This window comes from Manacus vitellinus, unplaced genomic scaffold (genome assembly GCF_001715985.3).
Source record: "Manacus vitellinus isolate BGI_N305 unplaced genomic scaffold, ASM171598v3 scaffold_5_pilon, whole genome shotgun sequence".
In the NCBI taxonomy this organism is placed as follows: Eukaryota; Metazoa; Chordata; class Aves; order Passeriformes; family Pipridae; genus Manacus; species Manacus vitellinus.
The window spans coordinates 18,361,098-18,374,859 of record NW_021940682.1 but is presented as its reverse complement, the minus strand read 5'-3'; the positions used below and the strand labels follow the sequence as shown (position 1 = coordinate 18,374,859).

General features: G+C 36.8%; 1 protein-coding gene across 3 annotated transcripts in view; it reads left to right on the top strand.

The window, feature by feature from the left end:
- The window catches only part of TTC26 (tetratricopeptide repeat domain 26), a 45,781-nt gene that overhangs the window by 21,327 nt on the left and 10,692 nt on the right, over positions 1-13,762 (top strand). For 2 of the 3 annotated variants that reach the window (XM_029963638.1, XM_029963639.1), the window contains exons 8-12: positions 958-1,060; positions 4,193-4,248; positions 5,865-5,918; positions 6,341-6,404; positions 12,808-12,896. In XM_029963638.1, coding sequence (XP_029819498.1) covers positions 958-1,060; positions 4,193-4,248; positions 5,865-5,918; positions 6,341-6,404; positions 12,808-12,896 — 366 coding nt within the window. Of the gene's footprint in view, positions 1-957; positions 1,061-1,159; positions 1,270-4,192; positions 4,249-5,864; positions 5,919-6,340; positions 6,405-12,807; positions 12,897-13,762 lie in introns of those variants that run through there. The other variant, XM_029963640.1, reaches the window with a different exon arrangement.

Below are 13,762 nucleotides of genomic sequence, written 5' to 3'. Positions count from 1 at the left end.
TCAAGAAAAATAATAATGTTGTTGTTTGCTTAAGAATACCTTTGCAAGATATTTTGTGGAGCCCACTCAATAAGGACACTGTAGAAACAAGTCAGAATGTATGACCCTGAACTCTTTATTTAGTACCACAACAACGTGAGTGGAATTAAGATAACTAGTGAAAATGGCCTTCATCCTAAAAGTACTAAACAAAGAGTTCTAGGAAAAAAGCTGCTGATAAAAGCCAAAATACTTATGTGGTCTGCAGAAAAAGAGTCACTAATCACTAGTTAATTTTCCCTTCAGTGGTATTATTACTTTGCTGTACAGCTGGTAACAGCAGATTGCTCTTATTTAATGATGGGCAGTTGCTTGCTTTGTCGTTTTTCAAGAGCAGTCATAACAAGCTAAAGCTTCTTTCCCCAAAAGTTAAAACTGTTTTCAAACTGGACTTTTGTGAGTTAACGTTGTTTATTTTGTATGCTGGTCTTTTTGCCAGTGGTTTATTGAATAACTATGTTAGATTTTGTTGGAAGAAGCATCATATGAGACTGAAGTATAATCAACTGCTCCTGACCATTTTAGCATCTTTCTAAATAAATGCAGAGTTGTTAGTCTCATTTTTTTCGTATGAAAACATCATAAGCAAATAGTAATTTTGTATGTGTTCCCTTCACTCTTGTTTCAGACAATATTATTCTTTTAAATCTGTGCTATATAATGTATCACTGTTTTGAGCTGCTACAAGTTAAAATAAATTAATCTTTCCTGATGGATTAAACACTTTATATTCTTCAGAATAAAGATTGTCACACTTAGTAATTCTATAGCTATATTAAAGCAGGAATTATGCTAATCCCAGAGCCACTGACCTTTTCCTACTCTTAATATAGGAATTTAAGGATTAATTTCCTTGAATTAAGATATCATAGAAAAGATTTTGATACATGGTTATCAATCTGCTGTTTTTCTCTGCAGGTGGTTTTCCGAGGAGGAGAAGGGGCTTTGCAGGTCCTGCCTCCTTTGGTTGATGTTATTCCTGAGGCAAGACTGAATCTTGTGATTTACTATCTCCGGCAAGGTAAATACACCTTCCTCTGGCTTTTTCATACCTTCAGGGATGACATTCATTCATCTTATCTCAACTGACTATTCAATGAAATGCTTTTTTTCTCTGCAGGAAAATGTAATGTATTTCATTTGCTGTTCCTCCAGAAAATAGTGAAGTAAGAGTTTCCATGGCTTGCAGAGAAAGGCTTTAGTTGTGTGCAGTCAAATAAACGTACTTTGGCAGAATATTGCAGGTTCTTGGGTTGAAGGAGATGGCTTTGGGGACAGTGGTGTTTAACTGTTTCTAGTGAGATGACCTCTCTTATGCCTGAATGTGTGAGAATGGTAGGCATATGTCCTCTGAAGGCAAGGACAACTGTGTCTGTAAATATAGCACAAACAGGATATGAGCCTAAGTGACTGTGAATGAGGCTACAGTTTGTGAACAAGACACTGCATTAAAAATCTACTTTACAACTCTTAAAGGATGCAGGTATGTAGCCAGAATCAGTTGGAAAGGATTTTGTACTAGTCTCTCTCCTTCATTTGCCAGCTTCTTTGAATTATATCTGAATTTTTCAAAGCCATTACTATTCTCCCATTGTGTTCTTTTATTCAACAATGGGTTGACTGGCTGTGTGACTCAAGCCAGGTCCAATTAGGTCATGTTGCTTAGTCCCGGCTTCCTCTGTTCTACCTTGTGTCCATTGCCTTTCATCTCACTCTATGGAACCTGTCTCCATCTTCTCTGTATCCTCCTATCAGTAAGTAGTAGACAGCAATAAGATCTCCCTTGAGCCTTCTCTTCTGAAAGCTAAGGAAACGCAGTTCTCTCCGTCTCTCCTCAGCCCCCTTCTTGCCTTGGGAGTCCTTGGGTGGGCTCACTCTGGTATTTCATTGTCTGTCTTAATTGAGGGATCCCAAAACCGGACACCCTACTCCAGGTGCAATCTCACAAGGGTCAAATAGAGAAGCGTTCCTTCCTTTGCCATGATGACTACATTCATGCTAATATGATCCAGTGTACAGTTGGCCTCCTTTGCTGCAAGACTGCACTGTCTGCCAGGTTGCCTTTTAGCCAGTCAGCTCCCCACCTGACTTGTTGTTCAGGCATGTTTCAAACCAAGCAAGATGCAGGACTTGCATTTTGCCTCTGCTGAACTTTATGAGATTTCTTTCTTTCAGCCCATTTACTCAGCCTGCTGAGCTGCTTCTCAGTAGCTGGGAGCTTTCTTCACAATCTTTTATCATTTGCAAACTTGCTGAGAGTACTCTATCTGGATCATTAATATAAATATAAATAAGACATTCAACAGTATCAATCCCTGGGGAATTTGATTAGTAATGAGATTACTAATTAGAGATTAGTAATTAGATTTTGTTCAGCTGATGACTGTCTTTTGATAGTCCAGACAGTTTTCCATCTCTTTGTAGTCTTACTTAGCCAGTCCTATCTTTCAAGTCTGTATGAGAGACCATGTCAAAGACCTTGCTAAAGCCAAGGTATACAGGCATCCGCTACTATCCCCTTATCCATACAACCAGTCATACATTGGGTTAGTCAGTACACTTTGGCATTGGTAAATCTATGCCTGCTGTTCCCAGCCACCTTTCTGTCCAGTATTGTTGCCAATTTCACTATAGGCAATATTGGTATTACTACTAATAATATTGTTAATGATAATACACATGTGTCAAATTAAGTTCTACTTACACAGAAACAAAGTACATCTCGTGCATCACTTAAAAATCAGTCGTTTGCTCATTTGCCATTAACCTTGCAGTAATTTTAATTAGTTAGGTTCTGCTCTTCACTTTGGTGTACAAATGACTTGCATACTGACAAAGAAGGTCAAGGGGAATTAGGATTAAAATCTCTTTCTTGGTTTGGCTAAATTTCCATTTTTAGCAGCATCAGTTAGGAATGTGAGAAATCATTACTTCTAATGACTACAGCTGTCTCTCTAAAACTTAAATGTCTCCGATAAAGGTAGGTTGGTGTTAATACATGCTCAGAACTGGAATGTCTGAAGCACAAACATACATCCCATTTTTATCAGTTCTTCAGGGTAGTGACTTTCAGCAAGATTTGGGGCCTGTTGGTATATGGTTATAATCTGCTCCCATGAGATTTGCTATAGGCTTCTTTTGGAGCCTGAAGAGCATAGCTCTGTGTTAATGGTCTCACTGATGGAAATAAGGGCTGCTGTCATTTTTCTTTTTTGGTGGTAGTGGTGGTCTGAGCTAGCCAAAAATGTCAAAAAATCTTCCAAACCAACAATTTCTATTAAAAAAAGAAAAAGAAAAAAAAGAAAAGGTAATGACTTTTGGCAAGTACCTTGTGCTGCCTTACTATGTGACTGCTCAAGGGAATGGGTAAGAAAGCAGAGGTGTTGAGTGGGAGACTGGCAGCTCCAATGTATATTGCCTTGAGTGGTTGAATGGATGGTATGTACTAGCAAAAAAGGTTTTATTTGATAAGGTTTGTTTTTGTGGGCAGCTGATATAATGCTGTATTAAAAAAATTTTGCTAGTAAAAGACTATCTCCACTAGATTGTTTTACAAAGCCAACTGAAGTGCCAACATCTTTTTCTTTATTTAGGTAAGGTTTAGGATGTTTTCAGTTTATATAATGCTTGTGTGGGAAGGAAGTTGCTTATTGTTTTCAAACTTCTCAGTTAAACTTCTATACTAGTAGTGCTTTCCTTGTTAGAATTAGGATCAGGTAAGAGCTGCTGGACAGGTATTGAAATATTGATAAGGAAGAGATGAAGTTTCCCTACAGCATCATGTTACCCTATCCTCCTTGAGGGGTAAATCAATAGGAGAAAAGAAAATACAGGAAGATGATGGATTTATGATTTTGACCTTGTGCTGATGAGAAGGCAGCCACTAGGTTATGAACAAGGGGTCCAAATCATCTTTACTAGGAAAATTGTAATAACAAAGAAGCTATTACTCACTCCATGTTTGTTATTTAAGTTCTAGAAAACCATCACCATTGTGATAGAAATTCACAATGATTTATAGTTACCTTTCTCCTCCTGTCTAAATGGTTTATTTCTTAGTCTATGACTATTGGGGAATGTTGTGGAGGATAAGTGACTTGTTCTAATACAGTGTGCTATGGGTTGTCATGCATTCTAATGTCTGGCATTTCAGATGATGTGCAGGAGGCTTATAACCTGATTAAGGACCTGGAACCTACAGCTCCACAGGTAATTGGAAACTGATGTCATGGCACATAGGTAGAGGTTATAAATTGATATGAAATCTGCCGCATACAAAACTGGTATCCTGAGGACAGCTTGCCCCATTCCCACTCCTAAAACTGTTGTGTTTTCCATCCCTTCATGAACAATAGATTTAATATGCATGCATAAAGTATTATATATGTGCATATATGAGTACTTAGCCTGTTTATTACTGTACTGCCTGGGCTCAGCTAAGAATATAGCTCTGTTGTGCTCAGCATTTTGGGGAGCTGACCATGGATAAAAGCTCTCTTCCAACTACAGCTACTTGTCACTTCTGCCCTGGTGATGATTACCATCCCTCAGATCTGCTAGCTCAGGTGCTCGTACGGTTTGTCCTGAAGCCATTTCAATAAAAATGAGCTAGATTAGATTAAACAGTTTAAATAAATGGTATTCTCTAATCTCATCACACTTTGACTGCCATGAGTGAAAACTGCAGCGTCCCTTGGCTGCTACTGTAATTTTCTTTTGTGGTTGTTCCAGCAGCTTTAGTCTCCGATTTATTCCTCTTCGCAGTTTATTTTCCAAAGGTCACATAGCTGGGCATGAAAGGGACCTTTCATGAGTCTGTGTGAGGAATTATATGGAGGGAGGGAAAAGGAAAACCTCAAGAACACAGATCTGCTGATTCTGTGCTGAGGAGGGTCTTCTGATGTTGCTTTACATTTCTTGTGTTCTTCAGTATGGCAAGACTTACTTGAACAGTTTTCTGCAGCCAGTGGTCCTTTAGCCTCTGTTTTCCCGATATACATGTCTAATAATTCTTTATAACATTTTTAAATGAGAATCTTTGTGCTTCTTTTTCCATTTTTCGCTTACACTTGTAAGGAACTCCCTGCTAAGACTTGCCAAACTACTTGTATAACCTCCTTGAGTACTTCGCAAATACTTCATCACGATGCCTGTAGGATAATAATTTGGCACCTGTAAGAAAGTTGGTGTGCTAAAATGATTACTTAGCATCCTGGCTAGTACTCTCAGATTGTTTGCTTGCAATCCGTTGTTGGTCTGTGTAGATGTGTCTTTCTCTTTTTCTGTGTTTACCTCTGTGACAAGGCTGTCCAGGTTTATCAGGAATACCTACAAAACAGATTTATAGCTATAACTCTTTAATTTTAAGATTTGGATAAGACAAAAGAGTCTGTTGCATGCTGAGAAAATCTTGCTCAGCAAGGATGTTAGTGGTTATGGTTAACCAATGTGCATATTTGAAATGGGATCTGTGCTTTATTATAACAATATTGTACTTATTGGTCATATGATGATGAAGAGGGCATGAAAGGATGTTATCGTGTTCCTTCTGGTGCATTGTCTTTGACCACAAGACTTATCAGAAAACATAGTACTCCTTTGCATCCCACATATTTGGTAGAAGTGACTACCTAGCCAGTAGAATGCATTTTGGGGGGCTAAATTAGTTCTACTGTGATTAAGCATTATCACCGTAACCAGCTACCTACTAAACTGAGCTGGGATAGAGTTGAATTTATGAAGAAAATAATGTACACATAGGCTTTTATGTGTCTTATAAAATCTTCACCTTATCTTCTCTGATCCTTTTTACAATTTTTTTTCAGGAGTACATCCTCAAAGGAGTTGTAAATGCAGCACTTGGACAAGAAGTTGGCTCAGTAAGCGAAGCCCATGAAGTTCTTCAGCTTCTCCAACAACAGAATGTGAACAGATCTGTAGGGACTAGAATGGAGTGAAAGAGACAGTCATTTCTCATTTAGATTGCAGGATCTCTGAGTCTCTCAACCTTCTTCCACACAGTAGTCAGTCCAGAATGAGTGAAATGCAAATTTCCATTGCTGGTCTTGACAGTAAATCAAGCTGAATTTGGCTTCTCTATCCTGTTTCCAAAAAAACTTTTCTTTCTACAGTATTCTTGTGTATCTAGGCACATACAGTGGCACATTTACCTTTTCTGTTTTTCCTTCAGCCCTGGTTTGTCTGTTAGTTGCTCCCCATCTGTTCCTCAGAGCATATTTTCATTATGTATTGTAGCATCAACTCTGGAACTCATGTTGGGTTAATTTTTTTCCTCTTCCAGAGAGATCATCTGAAAATTGCTCAGCAGTTCTTCCAGTTGGTCGGGGAATCAGCCAGCGAATGTGGTATGTTTGAAATATTCTTTCTCCATTATGTAATCCATCTTAAAATATCCATACTATCATACTATCCTATGTCCAACTCCTGACTGCTGGCAGGACTATTGCTAGGCATTTTGTTGTTATAGGATGAGTATCAGGAAATGTAAAACAAATTTGGAAGTTTACATTAGAGGGCTCATGTGATTCCAAACCTTACTGTATGACTGGAAAAGAGGCTGTACTGCAAACTGCTAGTCTTTACTGAGAGACTCTGTGGCTTGCCTTTGATTAATAATCTCCATTATAGAAACAGAAGACAACAGCCTAATTAATTAGATGAAGTGTGTGGCTGAAACTTCACAGGTACAGAAACTTCACTAATCTAGGTACAAATCTAGGACCACTAATGAAAGCCTATCAAGTACATAGAGTCCTAGCATGGAGCGTGCACTGAAACTGAGGGTGCTAAAAACATAAGGAGGAATTTGGCTACAGACAAAAATGGGGTCTCTGGGACTAACTCCTTGCTTGAATGAAAAAAAACCCTGATAAAACCAACAAAAAATCAGCATATTTTCAATATTTACTTTTACTTATTCAATAATAGACCAAACAAAGACCTTATCTTCCCTTCCCTTTGCCAAAATCAAAAATCCCAAATAAAAAAAGCTGGTAGGTATAACACAGAAATTCAGATAAAATAGGGCTTCCCAGTTTCCTTTTTAGGCATTGTCACTTAGTACTGTTTCTTTAGGTGGGTAACTTGTGCATTTTTATGGTGCAGACAGGTCATGGTCCTCAGAGACAGAATGCTGTCTCTGGTGTCCATGGTGACTAAAGAGAAAGAGCTCAAGAGAGCAGCAGCACTGATGAAACTTTCAGAAATACTGTTGAGTCATTCTATTCTGTTCCACATGCAGCAGAGAGCTTCCTGTTGGAAGGCTGGAAGTGGTTCCATAGATGAGATTTCCCTAATTCATTCCTTTTGCATTGAGGCTATCCCTTTGGAGTTGGGATCCCAGATAACAGGAAGGAACAGTATGAACTACAGTAGTGGAGAACTTGGTTAGAGGGAATATAGCTACCTGGGTTTGTGATACCAGTAAAATCACAAGGTGACTGATACAGTGGTGGTAGATTCTTAATGCCTGTTATGGTCATGCACATGTGATGAATGACCATAGCATACATGGATAAAAATAATATGGAGATAGTCTGAGAAAACATATCCTGAAAGGATTTGTAGTGAAGATATAGCCCAAAAGCAAAATTGAAATTGTTAGGAAGACAAAGGTCTGAATTTCACTGTGAAATAATTTTAAACTCATATGCAAAATAAGGTGGAAAGGCTGAGACTTCAACCTTCCTATGGTTGAGGGGGGGGGGGAAATAATTAACAGTGAGTGAAATAATACTCTTTTAAAATATATGTTTAGATAGGCAACTCACCATACTGAGGCCAAATTATTCACCAGCCAGCCTGGATGGGAACAGTGACTGGCATATTAAAGAGGTTTAGAGATTTTATATAGAAAGATAATTAAATAATAGTTGGAGACTTCTGTTCTGCCTATATTGACCTAATAAATGCAATGACATGGCGTGATAAACAGCATGAACTTTTAAATGCTGTTTCCCTCTTTCTTAGAGAAGGCACAAGTGAACAGGTAACTCTGGACCAATATAGAGATTACATAGAACCAGATTTGAAATTTTGATGAAACTCCAATTCTGCTACAGTCATCTGAGTATAATCAAGTTCTAAATCCATGTGTTAGCAAATACCTAAAAAAATTTCCACAGTTCTAATTGCAAGAAAAGAACCTACATAATAACCTTTCTCATTTCTGACAAAAAATTAGAGTGAAATAGCAGTGAAAAGGATAAAATACACCTGATTTGAACACTTGAAAGAACCCTTTGTTTCTCTAAAGAAAGGGCTCGTATTCATAATTAATGAGCTATAGGATACAAATAATGACATGACTAGGTTTGCCAATGGTACAAAATTAGCCATAGTAGTAAAAAAGTAAAAGCTTCCACAATGATGAAAGATATGAGAGACTGTATAAGGCTGGGCAATAATATGCAAATTAAATTTAGCAAAATTATCAGAAAAGTTGAAGAGAATCTTAGGAATTGATGAGAAAAGAGAGAACAAACTAAAAATAATTACTGCGTATACATGTGATTCTTTTTCTTGAATACTGTTTGCAGTTCTGGTTCTTACATTTCTTAAAAAATTGTAGAACAAGAAAGGATACAATAAAGACAGGAAGGGTGATCAGAGAAAGGGAATAGCTTCTTGAACAAGGAGAGATTAAATAAAGGAGGATACATGGGCTGAAAAACTATGACTCAGTTTGATTATGTGCATCATAAATGACAAGGAAAAGAGGAATAGAGAAGAATTATTACTGTACAATACAAAAACCAAGGAGCATTGACATAAACTATCACACAAGACAAATAAAACAAACAGCATTAATTACTTTTTCACATAACACAACTTATTTGATGGAGAAACTTGTGAGAATCAGAAGGTAAAAAAAAATTGGTAGATTAAAAATCCATTAACTGTTTAAGGCAAATTTTTCAGTGACTAAGTCCTCAGTGCAGATTGTTGGAAGCTAGGAGAAACTTCCAAGGAAGTAACATTACATGCCACAGTATGTATTATATGTGAAATCAGAACATATTCTTTCTATAGCTCTATATTCTTACTCAGCAAGTTTCTGAACTAGACAAACTTTGGATCCAATATGATAGTTTTTATGTTCTTAGCCCCTGTATTGTATACTTGTGATCATTTTTGATCTGCTCCCTTCATTTTGCTGGATTTAGAATGGAGAACAGAATTCTTGCTGTTTGTATACTTGGGCTTTTCCAAAGCAGCCAGCCACGCTATTCAAGCATGTAAGTCTTGCTTCAGCACTTCCCACTCAGCCAGTCCTTGCAAGGAGCTGGTATCACTCAATTGTCTGTGAAGATATCAAGTTAACTGCTTTGCAGATTTATAATACAGAAGTAGGTTTGGGCTTGCTAGAGTGAGGAAATCCTTTGCTTGCAACTGGGCCTATGTCCTGGTTTTACCTGAGATAGAGTTAATTTTCTTCTTAGAGGCTGATACAGTGCTGTGTTTTGAATTTAGTATGAAAATAATAATGATAAATGCACCAGTGTTTTAGTTGTTGCTAAGTTGTGCTTACCCTAAGTCAAGGGCTTTTCAGTTTCCCCTGCTCTGCCAGTGAGGAGCTGTACAAAAAGCTGGGAAGGAGCATGGCCAGGACAGCTGCTCTGAATGAGCTAAAGGGTTATTCCATACTGTAGAACATCATGCCCAGTACCTAAAGGGGGGAGGGAGTCAACTGTGAGGGGCTAATTGTGGCTCATGGGTGGGCTGGACATTGGTAAATGGGTGGTGAGAAATTGTATTGTATATCACTTGTTTCTCTTGAGTTTTACTCTTCCCTCTCTCTCTCTCTTTTTTCCTCTCTCTCTTTTTCTCTCTCTCATTTTCATTACTACTATTATTAATAATAATATTATTTTATTTTATTTCAATTCAGTTATTAAACTGTTCTTATCTCAACCTGCAAGTTTTACTTTTTTTTTAGGGGGAGGGGATAGAACGAGTGGTACTTAGTTGCTAACTGGTGTTAAACTACAACAGTCACAACAGTCTGATAATATGGATTATCAAAAAATAATGGATTAAAATGAAGATGTGAAATATTTTTTCTGACTTGCTTTTGTTAACTGTAGAAATCCCATGACTGCATTAAGGAAAAAGCAGCAACACGCAGTTCAGGAAGTATAGTATCATTTATTTGTAAAGTCATTTGAAGTCATCAATTAAGGCCTTTGCTCTTTTTAATTAGATCTCTGACTTGAAGGTTCAAGGAACATAGAACAAACTGAGTTAATGGGAAAGTCCGTTCCAATAAATATACAGATTTTGTCTCAAGATGGATGTTATAAACTTTAATGGGAGTAGGGTCACCCAAAACAAAAACTAAAAAAAGTCCAGGAAGCACTTACAATGTAGGAGTCAATATGCATCCTCTAGCAGCAATAAATAACACCCAGAACAGCAGCTTGGTTACTGGGGTTTTTTTAAGCTTAGTAGATATTCTTAGTCCTAATGACATGAAATGGAACTGACATTATGAAGGAGGATATAACTAGATTTTTATAGTTAGTTCTCATGCTCTTCTACCAGGGTCTCAACTGAGAGGAAAATTAAACAGATCAGATTTTTAAGATAAGTTAAGGAGGAAATGGGACAAGAGGAACATCAGTGAAAGTAAATTAACATTAACGTTTCTTTTAAATGCAGTCCTTCTGGTGCTTAAGTGTTACAAACTACTCCAAAACCACTACAAGCATAATGAAGAGCAGCACTCCTTTTGTTTTCAGTGGTCATCCTTTAGGACCAAGTCAGGCATATCTGATGCTGGGTGGGAGGAATGAAACATTTCTTCTGGACTTCATGTGGTCTTTTCTTTGAGCTACACTTAGGTCCCCCTGAGTAATTTTTTTAAATGACAAATTTTTCCTCTTCCTGCATGAGTCACATGCGGTGAATTAGAACTGTAAAACTCTAGTTTTTCAGTCTCCAGTAGTAGTCATTGCTGAATTGTATTAGATACTCTGACATTGTTTGTTTTTTCAACGAATTCTTTCACTAAAAGTATATGGAGGATGGTGTGCTGGGACAATAAAATTTTCTACCAAAATGTGGACATAAGAATAAATACTAAAATTTAGAAGCTCTCGAATCATATATGGGAAAATTGTGTTTCTAATATTTTGTTACTGTGATTAATTTTTACTAAAAATGTATCCTTAGTTTTAGGTCTTCTTTGCAAGTTTTGCATTTTTAAAATTTTGTTTAAAATAAATTGTTGTGAGTGTATGAACTTCAAAAATTGAATGTCAGAGAAAATGAGCATTTTCAAGTTGTCTTCAGTGTCATTATTCAGTGTTTCTTCATTCTTTTTTTTTTGTTGCAAAACTGTTTCTGTTATTGTCCTGTAGAGGCATGTATTTGTGATGAAAAGTATGCATGCATGTAAAAAAGGGCATATAAATATACAGGCCAGTTTTGCTCACAAGTGAACAATTCATAAATAACCAAATAATTTTCTGAATTTGGAGAACAGAGTGATGTGGTTCAGACATAGATAAGGATTGATTGTCTCTATATGGAAATGACAGGACATCCAAGCTCAGTATCTCCTAGTGCTAAAAGGTAAAAAAATGAGACTATTTCGCTTTCCTTTGAAATGTATTTTGAGATCTTATATAGTGCTTTCCAGGAATAACTACTACCCTACCTTATTTAAAGGAGTTTTCCAGTGGAATGCTCTATTTTGTGTGGTGGTATGGAGTCAAAATATTAGTCTTCAGTTACATGAAATTTATATATATAGAAAAGTTATTTTTAGTGCAGATGTATTCATGGTAACTAACATCCAGCAGCAGATTATTTCAGGGATATTGGTAGCCTTAGGATCTTATCTCTTGACACCTTTCCAAACTGCACATGCTCTCTAATGATCATTTCATGTAGTGAAATAGTAGTCATTTGAAATCACTTGCAGTTAGGCCTTCCCAGCTGCACTTGGGTTCATCCATCTCTTCTAGTTGAGTCTAACAAAAAATAGTTCCAGTAAGCTTACTTCAGAATCTTTAAAACAGCTTTGAAATTTTTTCAGTAACACAGCTTACACTGTCAGAGTGGATGACAGCGTAATACGGTTGCAGCAAAGTTATGATGATGTAGATAGCAGCAAAATTTAGTGACACTCATTTGAACTGCTATGTCTAACTTATTTATGCCTTTACCACTTGTGAGCAATGTGGTAATCCCAAAAGCATGGGCATTAATTTTCATATTGTCTGGTATCACTGAGTATTCTTCCTGTTCCAATATTAATCCTTTTTTTAATGATATTTTCAGTGTTATCAAGTTTACTGTCTTACCTGAACTAAAATTAAAATATGTGGAGCTTCTTTGTCCAGGATAACTGAAAAACATAATTTTAAAGAAAGAAGGTTAATGAGGTTAGAATAACAAGCTCAGGTTTGTATGAAGTGTCATTTCCTAAGAGTAAGAATAATTCATGGTAAAATTAAGCTACATAAATTGTGTCATGGAAAAGGCTTGTTACTTAAACCATTTGTCTCTGTAGAGTTTGCTGTTGATTAAAGTCTTGCAATAGTTATTGGATGCTGTAGAGAAAGATGACAAGATGAACTAATAGTTTTTTCTAACCTCTAGTATGGTCCTTTGCCTGAAAAGGCAAGCTACACTATTTTTAGAACTAGCTGCTTTCATAGTTGCCAGCAGTCTTGGCAGTGATTTCTATTACTGTGTGTTTTTTTTAATTCTACAAATTTGCATTTCTCTTTTGAATTTTAGATACCATTCCAGGGAGACAGTGCATGTCCTCCTGCTTCTTTCTTCTTAGACAGTTTCCTAATGTCCTAATTTACCTCAACTCAATCAAGGTTAGTATTATTATTTAGTATTGGTAGTACTGTAATGCATGGAATCACTACTTACAGACTGTACTATGTGAGACACAATGGAAACATAAAAAGATGCAGAAAAAACAATAAAAACAAAACACTGGAATGACAGTGGGACATAAGTGGTCAGTATGGCAAATGGATCAAAATGTAAAGAAGCAATTTAGAAAATAGCACCATGCAGCATGGTGGGCATGATGGTCTCATCACATTTGCAATTTAACCATTATCAGGCTTTCTGGTGGCATCATAGAAGATGAGGAAGATAATTAAAGGAAGACAGTGAAAAAATTTGTAGATATTTATGGGGTGGGCAGCATGGAGGGAAAAAACCCAAATGTTTTCCTAAGACTTATTAAATGAGTGATGGAGATTATTGTCAATGGTTGGGAGACAGCATTTTAATGAACAATAGTGTGTAAAGAACATAGGACATGAAGGACTCTGAAAATAATAACTCAGGGAACTGAGTTATAGCTACAGGGAAACCAGTTACTGAAGGGCTAAAACAGGGAAATATTACATTAAGAATGTTATTTTTGCAGAAGTTATTTGAGTGGTACCCTGCAGACAATGTTACTTTTTTCAAAGTAAGAGAAGTTTGAAGTCAATATGATGCAGCATTATCAGATCACCAGTATTCAATGGATAAAATGGGTATAACTTACAGATACACAGTTAGATGTGAGTAAAGAGGGGGCTGGAGTGTGATTATGGGTTAAATGATTGTGGTCTTGTTCCAGTGATTTGAAACTGGAGTTGTAACAAGAAATTATTTGGGAGATACACGAGATGAGCAGAATGACAATATTCTAAGGAGGGTGAGATCTAAAGAAAAACATGGT